The sequence below is a fragment of the Neoarius graeffei genome, chromosome 13 (genome assembly GCF_027579695.1).
Source record: "Neoarius graeffei isolate fNeoGra1 chromosome 13, fNeoGra1.pri, whole genome shotgun sequence".
Taxonomy (NCBI): domain Eukaryota; kingdom Metazoa; phylum Chordata; class Actinopteri; order Siluriformes; family Ariidae; genus Neoarius; species Neoarius graeffei.
Window position 1 is genome coordinate 80,344,428 of NC_083581.1, and position 22,767 is coordinate 80,367,194.

Genomic DNA, 22,767 nt, shown 5'->3' on the forward strand with positions numbered 1-22,767 from the left:
AGTGAGACAAACAAGCTAATAGTGGACCTCAGCACAAAGCAGTAAAGGAGCTGCCATCTCCTTACAAACCATGAGGCCCTGGTGGAGAGAGTAGACAGGTTCCAGTGCCTAGATTTTCCCCTGGTGAAGAAGACCCGTCCACATCTTTACCACCTAAGACACCTCAGGGACTTTAAAATTGCCTTCTAAGCTGTGAAGGAACTTCTACACCTGCACATCCTGACAGGAAGCATCACAGCATCATCAGGATAAGTGAGTTCTCCAGAGCGTGGTGCAATCAGCTGAGAGCACCATCTGCACTGAGCTCCCTGACCTGCTGTCTATCGACAACAAGTGGTGCTGGACTAAGACCAGGAAAAGAGTGAAAGACCTCAACAATCCAAACAATAGAGAGAGAATCGTTCTCTCTGTTGTGGTCAGGAAAGAAACACAGAGAGAATGAGGAACAGCTTCTTCCTACAGGCCTAGAACCAGGACAACTCCTAGGACTGGACCTCAGTGCCCAATACCCACACTCCCTACATTCAGAGAACACATCCCATATTAACCCTCATATTTATAAATACTGATGTTTATTATATACGCTGGAAATCTCACTGCTGTTGCACAGTTCATTGTTCACAGATTCACTGCACTTTATTACACTCGAGCCGTACTGTTCCTGCCACCTCTCTTTTATATATCCCTTTATATCAAACCCTCACCCTTTACACGCTCTTGTGTTATTGTGTATGAGAATAATGAACACACTGAACTACAGAGAGACAGAAAACTCACCAGCTGATCTGGGGTCGAGGAAAACCGAAAGAATGGCAGTGGAGAGACGCTGTGGATCCCTCAGTGAACCAATACCGCTGAGCATCAACAGTCAGAATCTGAGGGGGCAGCTCTGTGTGTGTGGGGGGGAGAGAGATAACGTTAAGGCAGATTAACTTGATCTCCACAGTTAGTGCTGAACACGGAACATGCAATAATAAAAAAGAGGAAAGAAAGAAAGAGCAGTACGGAGTGGTAACTGACCAACGACATGGATGTAGGTGTTAAGGAGGGCGGTGCCGTGTTTATTGGAGGCCTCACACTGATAGACAGCCGTGTCAGCCAACTGAACGTCAGTCAGGATTAAAGTCCCACCTTTTACAGTGCGCCTCGGCTCAAGACTCGTGTCTGACCACGACATGGAGGAGGAACATTCACAAGTCGTGTACATGTAAGAAATAAAATGTAAGAAAGAAATAAGAGAATGCAAGTGTGTGTGTGTGTGTGTGTGTGTACCAGAGATGGGCACTCCATTAATTTTCCATGCCATGTATGGTGTAGGAATGCCATCAGCCTGACAGTCCAGTCTGACTGTCTCTCCTGGGAAGTACATGGCACTCTGAGGCTTCTTCCTCCAATAAGGAGCGGCTGGACACAAACAACGACCAATCAAAATCAGCCAAAACACGTTTGCTGTCTGACAACGGGAATGCAAATCTGTTGTGAGGGGATGGAACACTACTGCAAGGGAAGGCAAAAGTATTACAGAATAAATCATTGTGACCTTTAAAGATTAACAAAACCCAAAAATAAACTTTATACTGACAGATAATATCCATACAAGACATGTTCAAGTTTTCACTTGTTTCTATTTGAACCTGTATACAGATTTTATTTTAAAAGGAAAACAATTTCCCTGGGCGTTGACATCTCACTCTCTCCGAGGTTCAAATATCGCGCTCTGAGGACAAAGTGTGACGTCACTGACTCCAAGCATGACTCGCCGAGGCTATAGAGGTCTTCCACTGACATCATAGATTTTTGTTTATCATGCAGTGTCTGCCATATTGCCAGGCAAACAAAGAAACAGCTGTGATAGTTAATAATAAAAATCGAGATGACTGCAGTCAGTACAATCTCACTGAAATGATTAAAATTTATTTCATTCCAGCAGATCGTGTTACGTCCAAAAGCTGAAACATGCAGGCATCACAGATCCATATAATTTACCCACAAATGTATTTATTTATTATTTATTCTGCACACTGCTCTCTCTCTCTCTCTCTCTCTCTCTCTCTGTGTGTGTTCACTGCTTCAGATGGGTTAAATACAGAGGAGGAATTTCACTGTGTTTGAGTTTACATGTGACAAAAATAAAGGCTTGTTCTTCTTAATTTACCCACGAATGTATTTATTCAACTTGACGTGTTCAGCGAACTAGCTACCGGATTTGGGACACTATGACATCCTGAACTATTTAGTATTTGGATTTTTAAATACACCAGAGATGCTAAATGATTACAAAAGTACAGATGCCTCCCAATATCTCGAGGCAGGTTTCGTGCCGGAATGTTATGGGAAATTCCCGGAACTTCTACAAGTTTATCTGTAGATGTTTACTGAGTTGGGCTTACAACCTGCACTTGTGCCGGTCGGTGTCCAACACAAAGCTCACCAAGCAACTTGGCCACGGAAACAAATCCGCAGTTGCGATGACTTCATGTGAAAGTCCTCCATTGAAGCTTGTGGACACATCACTTCTAAATTGTTGTAAACAACCCTACAGATGCCCGAGTGTCTGTTGTAAGTGTTAGCTGTAAAAATAAGCCCAACTATTGATCATTATATGTCACATGCTTTTGTTTATTTTTATTCACTGACAAAAGTGATTTTTTTCGATAGCAAGAATCACACTGCTATGGCAATGGGATTGTTTATTAGTATTTGTGTCAGGACTGTATTTAAACTTCATAAAAGCAGAGTATGTTGGTTTGCAGATTTTGTTGCCAGTAAAAATCACATGGTTACAGAAAATTTCTGATTCGATTTTTAGAATTAGAAGCCTTTACTTGATGCCTCTGTAATGAAGGTAAACAGTGTCCGAGTGTGTCATTAACATCACAAGTGGGCATCCAGTTTCAGTGTAAATGGTTGCATCCAGGTAAGCCTATTTTTAGCAATATCACAACTTTTTAAATGAATAAATTGTTATTATAAAGTTTTATCTCATCTCATCTCATTATCTGTAGCCGCTTTATCCTGTTCTACAGGGTCGCAGGCGAGCTGGAGCCTATCCCAGCTGACTACGGGCGAAAGGCGGGGTTCACCCTGGACAAGTCGCCAGGTCATCACAGGGCTGACACATAGACACAGACAACCATTCACACTCACATTCACACCTACGCTCAATTTAGAGTCACCAGTTAACCTAACCTGCATGTCTTTGGACTGTGGGGGAAACCCACGCGGACACGGGGAGAACATGCAAACTCCACACAGAAAGGCCCTCGCCGGCCCCGGGGCTCGAACCCAGGACCTTCTTGCTGTGAGGCGACAGCGCTAACCACTACACCACCGTGCCGCCCTATAAAGTTTTATTTTTAATTTAAACATGCAGAGGGCACATCAGGGCACTTGCAGTGATCAGCAAACGACATTTATTTTTGGGTTTTGTTTGACATTTAGGACTTCAGTATCAGATTTCTCCTGAGTCTGGCATGGTACTTTACAGTAGACCAAGTTTTTCATGTTAACCAAGCATAAAAACTTTTTTATTATGATATTCAGGAGTTATATTTGAATTTTCAAGCTTTCCTTTTGCATTTTTTATTCAAAATTTCAAAATTTTCATGGAGTTGGATGAAAACCCCTGTAGTGTGTGTATGGAAGTGTGTGTGTGTGTAATTACCCTCTACGATAACCGTGTAGGAGTGTGTTACGTTTCCCATTATATTAGAGGCTGTGCAGGCATATTCTCCATCATCAGTCTCCAAGATGGAATCGAACACCAGCCACCGGTCGAAACGATCCTTAGTGGTTTGGCTGGAGGAAAGTGGAGCATCCTTCCTTTCCCATGTGACCGAGGGAGTCGGTCTAGTGCACAAAAATCACCAAGAATAAATAAACAGAGGAGCAAATTTGTGAGTTTGGGTCTTTGCTGCTTTTTGCCAGCTTCTTCCATATCTTTGATATTTTCTTGAGGAAATTAGGATAGGAACAGGAAGGAAGGCTACATTTCCTACAGCTTATACCTAGCATGACATTTACTAATGTATGATTTCATACTTACAGGCCAAAAGGAATACACTCCAGGGTGAGAGTCTTGCCACGGAGGGCAAAATAGTGGCTGTGTGTGCCCTTAGGTTGGTGGAGACCAGGTGGTCTGTTCACCACTTCATTGGCTTAAAAAGAAAAGGGAGCAATGTAAGCACTAGTCATTCATTTTGCATTGAAATAAACTTCAAGCATAAGTGGGAAGTAAAAAAAAAGTACTGTACTTAAATGAAAAGCTTAACCTTCACTTAAGTGTTTATTGTACACCCCCAATTCCAAAAAGTTGGGACGCTGTGTAAAAGATAAATAAAAACAGAATGTAATAATTTGCAAATCATGGAAACCCTATATTTCATTGTAAATAGTACAAAGACAACATTACAAATGTTGAAACTGAGAAATTTTATTGTTCTTTGAAAATATTTGCTCACTCTGAATTTGATGTCAGCAACACGTTTCAGAAAAGTTGGGACAGGGGCGTGTTTACCACTGTGTTCCATCACCTCTACTTTTATCAACACTCTGTAAATGTTTAGGAACTGAGGAGACCAATTGCTGTAGTTTTGAAAGAGAAATGTTGCCCCATTCTTGCCTGATATACAATTTAAGTTGTGCAACAGTTCGGGGTCTCCTTTGTCATATTTTCTGCTTCATAATCCGCCAAATATTTTAAATGGGAGACAGGTCTGGACTGCAGGCTGGCCAGTTTAGCACCTGGACTCTTTTATTATGGAGCCATGCAGTTTTAATATGTGCAGAAAGTGGTTTGGCTTTGACATCAAATTCAAAATGAGCATATATTTTTCAAAAAATAATAAAATTTCTCAGTTTCAACATTTGCTATGTTGTCTTTATACTATTTTCAATGAAACATAGGGTTTCCATGATTTACCAGTCTTCACAGTCTGTTTTTATTTATGTTTTACACGGTGTCCCAACTTTTTTGGAATTGGGGTTGTAATTAGCTACAAATTGAGGTTAAAATAATACAATTAAAGTTTTAGTTGTTTAGTTCTTAAGTAATGAAAAGCGTAATCGGAGTGTTACTCACAGGCATTAACAATGAGAGAGACAGGCTCTGTGGATAAAATGGTTCTGGCTTCGATGTACTGGGTGTAGCAGGTGTAATCATCTCTGGTATTGCTGGTCAGCACATTGGCGAAGTACAGATAACCATTCAGGCCAATGGTGATGCGATCACTTTGTTTAATATGCATCAATTCTGAGGAGAAACACAACAAGGCTGTTATATTAGCATGGTGAAACTTGCTAAACTCTAGAATTAAATATGTGCTCTGGAACATCAGGGTGGTTAGTAATTTTAACAGTTAGGCAGCAAATGAAGCAAATGACTCACTCTTGTCCATCCAGTGGATGTTAGCATTCACTGAGCTGCTTGGAAAATTACATTGTAGTACCACGCTGTCACCCTCCTTGGCAAACTTCACCACTTTCTTCTCTTTCACTGAGACTGGAATGGCTGCAGGAGTAAAATATAAATATGCTTGTTATTTGTTCTGGCTTTAGCTAAGAGCATAAATATACACACAAACACACAGTACCAGCCAAACGTTTGGACACGCCTACTCTTTCATAGGTTGCTCTATATTCTGACTATTTTCCACATTGTAGAACAATACCGAAGGCATCAAAACTATGATATAATATATGGAGCATATATGAAATTATGTGGTAAACAAAAAAAAAGTGTTTAAAACAAAATACAAAAACAAAATGTTTGATATTTTAGATTCTTCAAAGTAGCCAGTGTTTACCTTGATGACACTTTGCACATTATTGTCATTATCTTAACCAGCTTTATGAGGTAGTCACCTGAAACGCTTTTCAATTAACAGTTGTGCCTCATCAAAAGCTAATTGGTTTGTGAATTTCATGCCTTCTTAATGAGTTTGAGCTCATCAAACAAGTTGATGATTTCAAGTACTTAGGCATGGCAATGGGGGCGTGGTTGAGTGTTGACTGTGAATGGCGAGGAGGCAGGGTGAACCAGCAGGTAACATGTGATGAGGTGCACCTGTGTCGAATTACTGGCTGTCTATTCACCTGTGTCCCTGTGTGTCTTTCATACAGCCAAGAATGAGAGAGAGAGCATCATCATCCCGCGTGCATGTGTACATGTTTACGTGTTGTCACTGAAAAATTAAAAATAAAAAGAACACACCTGCTCTGAAACCTGCTTCCAGTTCCTCTGTTTCCACAAGTCAGAGAGTTGTTACACTGGTGCTGAAACCCAGTATTGAGGAACGATTGCCACCATGGAGTCCAAACCAGTCAGATAGCTCCTCCAAATGCTTGCCATCAACCTTTAGTGCCAGAAGCACACCCTCGTTGTGCTGGCAGTAGACCAGGGCCAGCGCTTTCAGGCTCTGCTTGAAGTCCAAGCAGAAGACCGGCAGGTGATTCAGAGCTGGATCAAGTCCACAGGTGCTCCAGCCATCATCCTTGCGGCCAGCATGCCCATTCAGCTGGTCAAGATGGGACCGAAGGATGATTCCAGTGCCTTTCTCGAGCTGTTCGAGTGTGTCACGGAGGCAAGCTTGTGGCCAACCTCACAGTGGGTGGCTCGTCTATTGCCGCTCCTCTTGAGGGAAGCCCAGCTTGCGGCTTGACAGCTCCCAACCACCAACATGCTGGAGTACCCCATCCTGAAGCGAGCTATCCTACAGTGGGTCGGCTGCGGCCCAGAAGAGCAGCACCACCGCTTCTGCTTGCTGGCATACGGCAAAGTGGGCTGGCCATTTCTGGGACACTTGCTGACAGTGGCTGCTGACTGGTGAGTGGGATGTTGAGTCCATCATTGAGTGAGTGACACAGGAGCAGTTTGTCGTCCAGCTGCTGAGCGAGATGTCAGCATGGATCTGGTGTCACCGAACAATGTCACTGGAGGAGGCAGTCCGGCTGGCTGAGGATCACCTGACAGAGTTTCTGGAAGCAGGCCCTGCTACAACTTCTCTGCCCTCTCTTGCACTTTCATTTTCTCCTTCTACCCCTCCCTCTCCTCGCCCCTCCCCTACCCCATCCCCATGGAAACAGGGGCCAATTCCCCCAAAACCCACTCCCTGCACTCGTGTCTGTCCTCATGTTTCTTCTGTCCCCTCTCTTTCTATGTCTGTGCCACTGTTAATCTCCTCTCTCTCTCCATAGGTGAACTCATCCATGCCCACTAGAACCAAGAGTGAGCCAGGGCAGGTCCGTCAGTGTGGAGGGAAGATGGGGAATCAGTGCTTCTGCAAGAAGGCGGGGCTACTGATTCGCATCTCTGATGCACCACATAGCTGTGAGTATTCAAGGAGGTACATATCAGGCTTTTGTGGATTTGGGTTGTAATCAGACCTCCATACATCAAAGCCTGACTCAATGTGGGGCACTGGGAAATGCACTTTTGATGAAGATTAAGTGTGTGCTTGGTGATATACAAAAATATCTGCTTATGCCCATTACTATTCACTTCCGGGGAGAAAAGTATGGCATGGAGGCAGCAGTTAGTCCGAGCCTCACCCACCCTCTGATCCTGGGAACTGATTGGCTGGGGTTTAAAACATTAATGAAACAGATCGTAGTGGGTGGGTCCTGCAGTAGTATGTCATGGGGGAATCCCACTGCAACGTTAACTAGGGAGGTGGTCCCAGTGCCGTCTACGTCAGCACTGCATCATGATGACACAGAGAGTAGGGAGAGCCCTCCTCCCTCTCTGGGGAATTCCTTAGGGGACTTCCCATTGGAGCAGGGGTGTGATGAGTCTCTGAGACACGCTTTTGACCAAGTGAAAGTAATTGATGGCCAACCCCTCCAGCCTAACATTGCACTGCCCTTCCTGTACTTTGTATTATTAAGGATAGGCTATATTGAATGATGCAGGACACTCAAACTAAAGAAAAGATGACACAGTTGTTGGTCCTGAAGAGCCGCAGGGAACATTTATTCCATGTGGCTCATCATAAACCTATGGCTGGGCACTTGGGGCAGGATAAAACCCTAAATTGTCTCATGGCCCATTTCTATTGACCACGGATTCGCGCCAGTGTCCGCAGATGGTGTGCGGTATGTAGCGAATGCCAGCTGGTGAATCCAGCAGCCACACCAAAAGCACCATTGTGCCCATTGCCATTGATGGAGATCCCTTTCAAAAGAATTGGCATGGATCTCATCAGGCCATTAGATTGATCTGGATGCAGGTATCGCTTTGTATTAGTCATAGTGAATTATGCAACATGATATCTGGAAGTAGTGCCTCTCTGCAATATCTCAGCATGTAGTGTTGTGGAGGCACTCTTCTGCATTATCTCCCAGGTCAGGATTCCAAAAGAAATCCTGACTGATTAAGAAACTATGTTTATGTCACGCACACTGTGTGAACTGTATGAATTATTGGGGATTAAATTGATTCATACTAGTGTTTATCATCTGTAAATGGACAGGCTGGTCATATGTTTTAACCAAACATTTAAGAACATGATTCCTAAATTTGGTCAGGGGGATGCTAAAAATTGGGACAGGTGGCTCGACTCTGTTGTTTGCAGTGCGCGAGGTCCCACAAGCCTCCACCGGGTTTTCCCCATTTGAATTGCTGTATGGGTGCAAGCTCTGGGGTGTCTTAGACCTCATTAGAGAAAATTGGGAGGAAGGGTCTTCTCAAAACAAAAATGAAATTCAATACGTTCTTGACCTGAGAGCAAAACTCCATGCACTGAGTCACATAACCCAGGAGAATTTGCTACAGGCCCAAGAATATCAAGCTCGCCTGTACAACAGAGGTGCGTGGCTAAGAGAATTTGCACCTGGAGATAAATTTCTCATTTTACTGCCCACTTCATGTTCAAAATTGCTCACCAAGTGGCAAGGGCCCTTTGAGATCACACGGCAAATTGGGGAGGTTGACTATGAGGTCAAACGACCAGATAGGGGTGACACGTCAAACTTACCACCTCAATCTCCTGAAACCATGGAGAGAGGAGGTTCCTGTGGCTCTGGCGATGGTAGTTCTGGAAAGAGCGGAGCTGGGACAGGAGGTAAGTATAAAAAGTGCAGCCTAATTCACCTCAGTCCCCTGTGGAAACCACCTTTCACCATCCCAGAGAGCATAGGTGATTAGGTTGCGGGAGGAATTCTCTGATGTGTTCTCACCCCTCCCTGGTCACATTAACCTCATAGAACACCACATTAAGACTCCACCGGGGTGGTGGTGCACAGCCGCCCATATCGGCTCCTTGAACACAAGAAAAATGTGGTTTGGGAATGAACTCCAGGCTGTGCTTAAGATGTAATTGAGGAGTTACACAACAACTGGAGCAGTATGGTGGTCTTGGTTCCCAAGATCGACGGGTCGGTCCTGTTCTGTGTGTACTATAGAAAAGTCAATGTGGTGTCTAAATTTGATGCATATCCGATGCCTTGCATTGATGAACTGCTTGATCAGTTAGGCGCGACTCACTTTTACTTGACACTGGATTTAACAAAGGGATATTGGCAGATCTCCTTGACTCCATTATCCCATGAGAAAATGACCTTTTCCACTCCTTTTGGTTTACACCAATTTGTCACCCTTCCTTTTGGGTTGTTTGGGGCTCCAGCGACATTTCAGCGCCTCATGAACCGAATCCTCTCTCCCCACAATATGTATGTGGTGGCCTACTTAGATGACAATCATTTGTAGTAATGACTGGGAGCAGCATTCACAATATCTCAGGGCAGTTCTGAGGTGCATGGGGTTAAAGGCAAATCCAAAGAAGTATGCAATTGGACAGGTGGAAGTACAGTATCTGCGCTTCCACTTGGGTCATGGGCAGGTGTGTTTCCAAATTGATAAGACTGCAGCCATTGCAATCTGGCCAAGACCTAAGAGCAAAAAGAGGGTGAGGCAGTTCCTGGGGTTGGCTGGATATTATAGGTGGTTTGTGCCTAATTTTTCAGATGTCACCATCCCGCTGACTAACCTCACTAAAAAGGGGGCACCAGATCTGGTCCAGTGGATGGAGCTGTGTGACTGGGCTTTTGCTCAGGTAAAAGCAGTTTTTGTGTGGGGGCCTGCTGTTGCATTCTACTGACTTTTCCCTCCCTTTTTTTTTTCTTTATAGACCGCCACATTGGACAGAGGGCTGGGGGCCATTTTGTCCCAGGTGGTGGATGGGGAGGAATGTCTAGTGCTGTACATCAGCCACAAGCTCTCCATGCGAGAGTCAAAGTACAGCACGACAGAGGAGGAGTGTTTGGCCATCAAGTGGGTGGTCCTCACTCTCCAGTACTACCTGCTAGGACACCCATTCACCCTTTGTTCTGACCATGCCCCACTTCAGTGACTCCACTGCATGAAGGATGCCAACTCGTTGGTATCTGGCCCTTCAGTCCTTTAAATTTGAGGTGGTCCACAGGCTGGGGGTGCAGATGGTGGTCACAGATTATCTCTCCCACCAGGGGGCAGAGTCAGCTGCAGGCTGGATGGCTCCCAGGCCTGAGTCGGGCAGTGGGAGTATGTGGCAGTGGGGGTGTGGTCGAGCATTGGGTGTGAACGGTGAGGAGGCAGGGTGAACTAGCAGGTAACATATGATGAGGAGAACCTGTGTCAAATTACTGGCTGTCTATTAACCTGTGTCTCTGTGTGTCTTTCAGACAGCCAGGAATGAGAGAGAGAGAGTGGCGTCACCCATCACCCGTGTGTATACGGTATGTTTATGTGTTGTCACTGAAAAGTGAAAAATAAAAAGAACACACCTGTTCTGAAGCCTGCTTCCAGTTCCTCTATTCGCACAAGTTAGAGAGTTTTTACACTAGGTTCTTGGATCATGGACTCTTGGAAAGACTTCCACATTTGGCTGTAGTCATACTACAGCTCGTGATGCTTTGCAATGGGTTAATGATGAAAATGAGTTGTTTGGTGATGATGCTTCCCCCAGCTTCGGTGATGCCACTTTGTTAGGTGATGAAAACCTCACCACCAAAGTTGAATGCATGCATTGAAAATTTTCACATTTTTGGCCACTAATGAGGTGGAGACACACCAAAAATCAACTTACAAAGCTCAGAGAACATTTGCCATGCATCATATGATTGGTGGCAATGCTACCAATTTTTCATCGCCAAGTATTTGCAAACCCATCACGAGGTGTACTGTGACCAGGGTCTTAGGAAAGACCAAGCTTGGAAAGCCTGGAATAAAATGGACAGCATTTGGCTCTCCAACCTGCTAAACTCATTGAAATTCAACCTCTTCAAGTCCACCATTGAACCAATCCTAATGTACAGCTCAGAGAACTAGAACTTCAGTGCACACCTCCATAAATACATTGACGATTGCTACATCAACTTGCTCCACAGGATTCAGGGTTTGTCCTGGAGGTCCCACCCCACCTTGGACCAAGTCTATGGTACCCTGTCAAGGCTAAGCATCCATCTGAGTCAGTGACATGCACAGTTTGTGGGCCATTGCTTCCGTGCCAAGGAGGAGCTATTTTCCATGCTCCTTGTCTGGAAATGAGCTGGTAGGGGTTGCCTTACCTAGCCCCAGGCCATTGCGAGGGACAGTGAGATTAACCTCACTGAACTGGGCACTGCCATGGGAGACCCTGACCGCTGGCAGGTCATTGTGTGTAGTCTATTGGCCAAGGCCACACAATGATGATGATGATTATCATCATCATCATCATCATCATCAAAAAGTAAATAGTAAATAATAAAAATACAGTAAACAGCCCTATTAGACAACTCTAGTAATCTGTATTATACCAAGAACCCCTCAACTGAGTAAAGAGAAATGACATCCATCTGTGTCATATGAAATAACATCCAGCTGTGTGGGTGTGTCATATGAAATAACATTTAGAATGTTAAATTTCATACATATAAACATCATAGGTAAGAAATGAAACACTTTCAGGTGTGCTATTATAGGAACATAATCAGTGATGGGAATGTTTTGTTCCTCTTATACCACAGTAATTTTTCAATTAAAAAAATCTATGACACAAAACCATGTAATTTTTATCAATTTATTGCTAAATTTAATGCTGTGAAACATCCATGAAGCAAGTTCCTGTTGTCACATGCAGCGATAAATAGGCATATCAGGTGAAAATTCAAATTCACTCCAAATTGCTTGAAACTGCTCTCATTGAATTCAGAATCGAATTCAGAGCAACAAACTGTTTACAGAATTAAAATAAGTTTATCCATTCTTGAGATATTACAAATCAAAGATTGAAAAATGGCTTAATTTTTAGAAAACTGCCGTAATATTCTGTATGAGGGTCACATGGTCCAAAATGGGCCTCATTAACCAATGAGATCAAATGTTTTTTCTTCATTACTTTTCTATTTTTCAAGATATTTACATGGAAATTAGCAGGAACAGAGATGGTTGCATACTGAATACAAAGTTTTAAAAATTAGTAAAAACAAATTTTGCAAATGAGTATTTAATTAGTATTAATTATGCTAATTAGGTAAAATGTTAAATCAGTACACAACAAAAAAAGTAATAAAAGATTATTTCTAATCCCCTCTCTGTGCTCTGTGGGTCTTTGTATTTCTCAGTAGGGCCTATCAGTGTTTATATAAAAGAATATAAATGATTATTTTGATTAATATTCACAGCTTTCAAGGTGAACCTTGAAAAAACTGTCTGATCCACATCCAATAAACAATTCACATTAACTCAACTGAAATCAACACTCATGTTTCTGACTTCCATTTTTTTTTAAATCTCATTCCGACCACTAAGATCTCAATATTTTTCATCAAAACAACTCCAGTTATATTCTAAAATAGTTATTTATTTACAGGAATCAGTTTGATTTGAAAAAAAAAATAAGTAGGCAAAGCTCTAAAAACTCATTTCAAAGTCCCCTGTGAATCAGAACATCAAAACTAGCAGAGGGAAAATGTTGCTGAATCCTTCATCAGAAACAGTGAGAGCGAGAGAACATCCCTATAAAAGTGATCTGATTGATATTGAGGAGTAATCCAGTGGGAAACCGATCAGGAGAGAGAGAGAGAGAGAGAGAGAGAGAGCCTGACCGCCAATGTGTTTGAAAGACACAGGTTTCTAAATTAAAGATTGAATTAAGCTGAATAAATAACAGAGGAAAAGTGTGTGTATAAAATGCTAGTCAGATCTTGCTAACAGGTACAAAGAGGCTTGTGTGAAGGAGAAAAAGAAGTTGAGAAAAAGATAAACTCACGCTCAGTGATGAGATTTATCACACTTGATTCAGCCGTCCCGAGCTCGTTTGACGCATAGCAGCGATATGCCCCGTGGTAAAATTTCAGGTCTTCACTGAAGTCAGCTGTAAGAATTTCCGACTCATTCATTTCCTCCTTGAACAGTATGCCATCTTTCACCCATCGAATACTGGACACAAGGTCAGAGAGGGTAGAAGGGGAATGAGTTCACTACCAAGAACTGTCCTTATCGCTTCTTGATATGTCTTCAGTTTACTTCTTTAGCTTTGCTAATATGCAGCTAACAGGTATGCATAGCTGATAGCCTTCAGATTAATAATGTCCAGGTAATAATATATACATTTAGGCAATTTCTAAAAGCGGAGCTCCTGATGAGTTTATGAGCAAAATATTTGTAAGGGCACAAAACCAACCTGAAAAGAATAATATTATTATAGCACCATGAACGAACTAGGCAGCATGGTGGTGTAGTGGTTAGCACTGTCACCTCACAGTAAGAAGGTCCTGGGTTTGAGCCCAGTGACCGGCGAGGGCCTTTCTGTGTGGAGTTTGCATGTTCTCCCAGTGTCGCAGGCAATCTGGAGCCTATCCCAGCTGACTACAGGTGAAAGGCGGGGTTCACCCTGGACAAGTCGCCAGGTCATCACAGGGCTGACACATAGACACAGACAACCATTCACACTCACATTCACACCTACGCTCAATTTAGAGTCACCAGTTAACCTAACCTGCATGTCTTTGGACTGTGGGGGAAACCGGAGCACCTGGAGGAAACCCACGCGGACACGGGGAGAACATGCAAACTCCGCACAGAAAGGCCCTCGCTGGCCACGGGGCTCGAACCCGGACCTTCTTGCTATGAGGCGACAGCGCTAACCACTACACCACTGTGCCGCCTAGTTCGTTCATGGTGCTATAATATTATTATTCTTTTCAGGTTGGTTTTGTGCCCTTACAAATATTTTGCTCATAAACTCATCAGGAGTTCTGCTTTTAGAAATTGCCTAAATGTATATATTCTGAATATGTTTACTTTTGATTTAATGATAGTGTACATTCAAAATAAATCTGACTTTGTGTACAAAGGAATTAGCATGGTCAATATGAGAATATTGTTAGATCTAAATTTAAACAGTGAGCTAGAAACCTAGGAAAAGTGAAGAATCTTAAATCCTGAATATTCAAGATATTTTCTCAATTTCTGTCCCCACCCACCATCACCACCACCACCATTTTCTCCTGCCAGTTCCTGTTAGCACCACTGTGGTTTAAATAGCTAATTTGTGTACATTTTTGGAAATAGAACCAGCTCAGTTCATTAGTTCACCACGTCTGAGAGTTGGTTTGAGACTCAACAATGCTGCTTAAACTGACATGAGTGTGTAATGATTTGTTAAATGGTGGTGGAATTTGAGAACATCTACGATGGAGGTTGATTTTTAAGTAGTACAAGCTTCAGAACGCTTGTGAAACACCACAGAAACAAACTTTTCAAAGAAAGCTTTTCATGAAATGGCATGAAACCGGAAAGGCATGAGTGACCTGAGTTCACACAACACACAATAGTGTATCTGTTTGACGGAAATGATCTGCAGCTATAAAGTTCTCATCAGTGTGGCTGGAAGGCTGGAGGTTAGGAGGTTCAGAGGAGTAAATTCAGATTAATACCGATTGTTTAATTTAATAAACAGCCTTCCACGCAGGCTTTTGGCTTGGCTTCCTCAGATATGGAAATTCAGAGGAACGAGAGGAGATGTCAGCAGTAAATAAAGCATCTGGATTCCGACTGAAAAGCTTCCCAGCGGTCATTTGTACGCGCAGACATTTTTATACGAATCTACTTCATCTTGAAGCCTGAGTCAAAGCTTTTAGCTGCATTACAGGCAGCAGCTGAAATACAGTAAATTTGTTCTGTTTGACAGATGCTTTTATTCAAAGGAACTTTATCTTAATTACACTAACAGAAATAAATAGTTGGCGTTGTTGATATTTCTGTCACTGCAGATCTCTTCATTCTGATTGGCCTGATTTTTTTTTAAATAACAGCAGCTCTGAGAGTAGTGTAGCTGGGAAGAGAAGAGAAGAAAGGAAAAGAGACAAGGAGAAGAAAAGAGAAGAGAAGAAATTAGAAGAGAACAGAGGAGAAGAAAAGAGAAGAGATGAAAGTAGAAGAAGTGAGGTGGATGGGGAAGAGAAGAGAGCAGGAGAAATGGAAAAAGAAGAGCAGAAAAGAAAGGAGAAAAAGGTAGAAATAAGAGAAGAGAAATGAAGGCATGAGAGAAGAAGACAAGAAAAGAGAGCGAGGAGAGACTCGATTAGAAGAAATGGAAAAGAGAAGAAAGTAGAAGAAGTGAGAATGAGGGAGAAGAGAAGAGAAGAGAAGAGAAGAGAAGAGAAGAGAAGAGAAGATGCCATGTTCTCAGGCTGACGTCTCTTTGGAATAAATAGAGTTTATTGTCTGTGCTGCGTGTTTATATTGATTTTACGTTGTTCTGAATGACTTCTCTCAGAAAGATAATTTATAAACATTCAAAAGTTCTATTTTACTGCCTATAAATACACTTAACCCTAAAAACACATTTACAGTGGTGCTTGAAAGTTTGTGAACCCTTTAGAATTTTCTATATTTCTGCATAAATATGACCTAAAACATCATCAGATTTTCACACAAGTCCTAAAAGTAGATAAAGAGAACCCAGTTAAACAAATGAGACAAAAATATTATACTTGGTCATTTATTTATTGAGGAAAATGATCCAATATTACATATCTGTGAGTGGCAAAAGTATGTGAACCTTTGCTTTCAGTATCTGGTGTGACCCCCTTGTGCAGCAATAACTGCAACTAAACGTTTGCGGTAACTGTTGATCAGTCCTGCACACCGGCTTGGAGGAATTTTAGCCCGTTCCTCCGTACAGAACAGCTTCAACTCTGGGATGTTGGTGGGTTTCCTCACATGAACTGCTCGCTTCAGGTCCTTCCACAACATTTCCATTGGATTAAGGTCAGGACTTTGACTTGGCCATTCCAAAACATTCACTTTATTCTTCTTTAACCATTCTTTGGTAGAACGACTTGTGTGCTTAGGGTCGTTGTCTTGCTGCATGACCCACCTTCTCTTGAGATTCAGTTCATGGACAGATGTCCTGACATTTTCCTTTAGAATTCGCTGGTATAATTCAGAATTCATTGTTCCATTAATGATGGCAAGCCGTCCTGGCCCAGATGCAGCAAAACAGGCCCAAACCATGATACTACCACCACCATGTTTCACAGATGGGATAAGGTTCTTATGCTGGAATGCAGTGTTTTCCTTTCTCCAAACATAACGCTTCTCATTTAAACCAAAAAGTTCTATTTTGGTCTCATCTGTCCACAAAACATTTTTCCAATAGCCTTCTGGCTTGTCCACGTGATCTTTAGCAAACTGCAGACGAGCAGAAATGTTCTTTTTGGAGAGCAGTGGCTTTCTCCTTGCAACCCTGCCATGCACACCATTGTTGTTCAGTGTTCTCCTGATGGTGGACTCATGAACATTAACCAATGTGAGAGAGGCCTTCAGTTGCTTAGACATGACCTTGGGGTCCTTTGTGACCTCACAAACTATTACACGCCTTGCTCTTGGAGTGATCTTTGTTGGTCGACCACTCCTGGGGAGGGTGACAATGGTCTTGAATTTCCTCCATTTGTACACAATCTGTCTGACTGTGGATTGGTGGAGTCCAAACTCTTTAGAGATGGTTTTGTAACTTTTTCCAGCCTGATGAGCATCAACAACACTTTTTCTGAGGTCCTCAGAAATCTCCTTTGTTCGTGTCATGATGCACTTCCACAAACATGTGTTGTGAAGATCAGACTTTGATAGATCCCTGTTCTTTAAATAAAACAGGGTGCCCACTCACACCTGATTGTCATCCCACTGATTGAAAACACCTGACTCTAATTTCACCTTCAAATTAACTGCTAATCCTAGAGGTTCACATACTTTTGCCACTCACAGATATGTAATATTGGATCATTTTCCTCAATAAATAAATGACCAAGTATAATATTTTTGTCTCATTTGTTTAACTGGGTTCTCTTTATCTACTTTTAGGACTTGTGTGAAAATCTGATGTTTTAGGTCATATTTATGCAGAAATATAGAAAACTCTAAAGGGTTCACAAACTTTCAAGCACCACTGTAACCCTGAAAACACACTTAACCCTATAAACACAGCCCTATAAACACACTTAACCCTATAAACACAGCTCTATAAACACACTTAACCCTATAAACACAGCCCTATAAACACACTTAACCCTATAAACACAGGTATATAAATACACTTAACCCTATAAACACAGCCCTATAAACACACTTAACCCTATAAACACAGCTCTATAAACACACTTAACCCTATAAACACAGCCCTATAAACACACTTAACCCTATAAACACAGCCCTATAAACACACTTAACCCTATAAACACAGCTCTATAAACACACTTAACCCTATAAACACAGCCCTATAAACACACTTAACCCTATAAAAACAGGTATATAAATACACTTAACCCTATAAACACAGCTCTATAAACACACTTAACCCTATAAACACAGCCCTATAAACACACTTAACCCTATAAACACAGCTCTATAAACACACTTAACCCTATAAACACAGCTCTATAAACACACTTAACCCTATAAACACAGCCCTATAAACACACTTAACCCTCTAAACACAGCTCTATAAACACACTTAACCCTATAAACACAGCCCTATAAACACACAACCCTATAAACACAGCCCTATAAACACACTTAACCCTATAAACACAGCTCTATAAACACACTTAACCCTATAAACACAGCCCTATAAACACACTTAACCCTATAAACACAGCCCTATAAACACACTTAACCCTATAAACACAGGTATATAATACACTTAACCCTATAAACACAGCTCTATAAACATAACCCTATAAACACAGCCCTATAAACACACTTAACCCTATAAACACAGCTCTATAAACACACTTAACCCTATAAACACAGCCCTATAAACACACTTAACCCTATAAACACAGGTATATAAATACACTTAACCCTATAAACACAGCTCTATAAACACACTTAACCCTATAAACACAGCCCTATAAACACACTTAACCCTATAAACACAGCTCTATAAACACACTTAACCCTATAAACACAGCTCTATAAACACACTTAACCCTCTAAACACAGCCCTATAAACACACTTAACCCTATAAACACAGCTCTATAAACACACTTAACCCTATAAACACAGCCCTATAAACACACTTAACCCTATAAACACAGCTCTATAAACACACTTAACCCGATAAACACAGCTCTATAAACACACTTAACCCTATAAACACAGCCCTATAAACACACTTAACCCTATAAACACAGCCCTATAAACACACTTAACCCTATAAACACAGGTATATAATACACTTAACCCTATAAACACAGCTCTATAAACATAACCCTATAAACACAGCCCTATAAACACACTTAACCCTATAAACACAGCCCTATAAACACACTTAACCCTATAAACACAGGTATATAAATACACTTAACCCTATAAACACAGCCCTATAAACACAGCCCTATAAACACAGGTATATAAATACACTTAACCCTCTAAACACAGCGCTATAAACACAGCCCTATAAACACACTTAACCCTATAAACACAGGTATATAAATACACTTAACCCTCTAAACACAGCCCTATAAACACACTTAACCCTATAAACACAGCTCTATAAACACACTTAACCCTATAAACACAGCCCTATAAACACACTTAACCCTATAAACACAGCTCTATAAACACACTTAACCCTATAAACACAGCCCTATAAACACACTTAACCCTATAAACACAGGTATATAAATACACTTAACCCTATAAACACAGCCCTATAAACACACTTAACCCTATAAACACAGCTCTATAAACACACTTAACCCTATAAACACAGCCCTATAAACACACTTAACCCTATAAACACAGCCATATAAACACACTTAACCCTATAAACACAGCTCTATAAACACACTTAACCCTATAAACACAGCCCTATAAACACACTTAACCCTATAAACACAGGTATATAAATACACTTAACCCTATAAACACAGATCTATAAACACACTTAACCCTATAAACACAGCCCTATAAACACACTTAACCCTATAAACACAGCTCTATAAACACACTTAACCCTATAAACACAGCTCTATAAACACACTTAACCCTATAAACACAGCCCTATAAACACACTTAACCCTCTAAACACAGCTCTATAAACACACTTAACCCTATAAACACAGCCCTATAAACACACTTAACCCTATAAACACAGCCCTATAAACACACTTAACCCTATAAACACAGCTCTATAAACACACTTAACCCTATAAACACAGCCCTATAAACACACTTAACCCTATAAACACAGGTATATAAATACACTTAACCCTATAAACACAGCTCTATAAACACACTTAACCCTATAAACACAGCCCTATAAACACACTTAACCCTATAAACACAGCTCTATAAACACACTTAACCCTATAAACACAGCTCTATAAACACACTTAACCCTATAAACACAGCCCTATAAACACACTTAACCCTCTAAACACAGCTCTATAAACACACTTAACCCTATAAACACAGCCATATAAACACACTTAACCCTATAAACAGCCCTATAAACACACTTAACCCTATAAACACAGCTCTATAAACACACTTAACCCTATAAACACAGCCCTATAAACACACTTAACCCTATAAACACAGCCCTATAAACACACTTAACCCTATAAACACAGGTATATAATACACTTAACCCTATAAACACAGCTCTATAAACATAACCCTATAAACACAGCCCTATAAACACACTTAACCCTATAAACACAGCCCTATAAACACACTTAACCCTATAAACACAGGTATATAAATACACTTAACCCTATAAACACAGCCCTATAAACACAGCCCTATAAACACACTTAACCCTATAAACACAGGTATATAAATACACTTAACCCTCTAAACACAGCTCTATAAACATAACCCTATAAACACAGCCCTATAAACTCACTTAACCCTATAAACACAGCCCTATAAACACACTTAACCCTATAAACACAGGTATATAAATACACTTAACCCTATAAACACAGCTCTATAAACATAACCCTATAAACACAGCCCTATAAACTCACTTAACCCTATAAACACAGCCCTATAAACACACTTAACCCTATAAACACAGGTATATAAATACACTTAACCCTATAAACACAGCCCTATAAACACAACCCTATAAACACAGGTATATAAACACACTTAACCCTATAAACACAGCTCTATAAACACACTTAACCCTATAAACACAGCCCTATAAACACACTTAACCCTATAAACACAGCCCTATAAACACACTTAACCCTATAAACACAGGTATATAAACACACTTAACCATATAAACACAGCCCTATAAACACACTTAACCCTATAAACACAGCCCTATAAACACACTTAACCCTATAAACACAGCTCTATAAACACACTTAACCCTATAAACACAGCTCTATAAACACACTTAACCCTATAAACACAGCCCTATAAACACACTTAACCCTATAAACACAGGTATATAAACACACTTAACCATATAAACACAGCCCTATAAACACACTTAACCCTATAAACACAGCCCTATAAACACACTTAACCCTATAAACACAGCCCTATAAACACACTTAACCCTATAAACACAGCCCTATAAACATACTTAACCCTATAAACACAGCTCTATAAACACACTTAACCCTATAAACACAGGTATATAAATACACTTAACCCTATACACATAATCCTATAAATACAGGTATATAAACACACAACCCTATAAACAGAGGCATATACCACACTTAACCCTATAAACACAGCTGTATAAACACACTAACCATATAAACACACTTAACCCTATGAATACAGCTATGGAAACACACTTAACCCTATAAACACAGCCCTATAAACACACCCCTATAAACACACTTAACCCTATAAACACAGCTCTATAAACACACTTAACCCTATAAACACAGCCCTATAAACACACTTAACCCTATAAACACAGGTATATAAATACACTTAACCCTATAAACACAGCCCTATAAACACACTTAACCCTATAAACACAGCTCTATAAACACACTTAACCCTATAAACACAGCCCTATAAACACACTTAACCCTATAAACACAGCTCTATAAAGACACTTAACCCTATAAACACAGCCCTATAAACACACTTAACCCTATAAACACAGGTATATAAATACACTTAACCCTATAAACACAGCTCTATAAACACACTTAACCCAATAAACACAGCCCTATAAACACACTTAACCCTATAAACACAGCTCTATAAACACACTTAACCCTATAAACACAGCTCTATAAACATACTTAACCCTATAAACACAGCCCTATAAACACACTTAACCCTCTAAACACAGCTCTATAAACACACTTAACCCTATAAACACAGCCCTATAAACACACTTAACCCTATAAACACAGCCCTATAAACACACTTAACCCTATAAACACAGCTCTATAAACACACTTAACCCTATAAACACAGCCCTATAAACACACTTAACCCTATAAACACAGCCCTATAAACACACTTAACCCTATAAACACAGGTATATAATACACTTAACCCTATAAACACAGCTCTATAAACATAACCCTATAAACACAGCCCTATAAACACACTTAACCCTATAAACACAGCCCTATAAACACACTTAACCCTATAAACACAGGTATATAAATACACTTAACCCTATAAACACAGCCCTATAAACACAGCCCTATAAACACACTTAACCCTATAAACACAGGTATATAAATACACTTAACCCTCTAAACACAGCCCTATAAACACACTTAACCCTATAAACACAGCTCTATAAACACACTTAACCCTATAAACACAGCCCTATAAACACACTTAACCCTATAAACACAGCTCTATAAACAAACTTAACCCTATAAACACAGCCCTATAAACACACTTAACCCTATAAACACAGCCCTATAAACACACTTAACCCTATAAACACAGCCCTATAAACACACTTAAAACTATAAACACAGCTCTATAAACACACTTAACCCTATAAACACAGCCCTATAAACACACTTAACCCTATAAACACAGCCCTATAAACACACTTAACCCTATAAACACAGGTATATAATACACTTAACCCTATAAACACAGCTCTATAGACACACTTAACCCTATAAACACAGCTCTATAAACATAACCCTATAAACACAGCCCTATAAACTCACTTAACCCTATAAACACAGCCCTATAAACACACTTAACCCTATAAACACAGGTATATAAATACACTTAACCCTATAAACACAGCCCTATAAACACACTTAACCCTATAAACACAGGTATA

The 22,767-nt window shown here is 40.7% G+C and overlaps 1 protein-coding gene across 6 annotated transcripts in view; it reads right to left on the reverse strand.

The window, feature by feature from the left end:
• The window catches only part of l1camb (L1 cell adhesion molecule, paralog b), a 224,157-nt gene that overhangs the window by 64,808 nt on the left and 136,582 nt on the right, over window positions 1-22,767 (reverse strand). For all 6 annotated transcript variants that reach the window (XR_009656263.1, XM_060938619.1, XM_060938618.1 and 3 more), the window contains 8 exons: window positions 13,224-13,393; window positions 5,387-5,509; window positions 5,081-5,251; window positions 4,046-4,157; window positions 3,665-3,849; window positions 1,273-1,404; window positions 1,021-1,164; window positions 778-889 (listed from right to left, as the gene is read on the reverse strand). Coding sequence is in view for 5 of the 6 variants with exons in the window: in XM_060938619.1 (XP_060794602.1) it covers window positions 778-889; window positions 1,021-1,164; window positions 1,273-1,404; window positions 3,665-3,849; window positions 4,046-4,157; window positions 5,081-5,251; window positions 5,387-5,509; window positions 13,224-13,393 (1,149 nt within the window). In the remaining variant the exon portion in view is untranslated. The remainder of the gene's footprint in view (window positions 1-777; window positions 890-1,020; window positions 1,165-1,272; window positions 1,405-3,664; window positions 3,850-4,045; window positions 4,158-5,080; window positions 5,252-5,386; window positions 5,510-13,223; window positions 13,394-22,767) is intronic.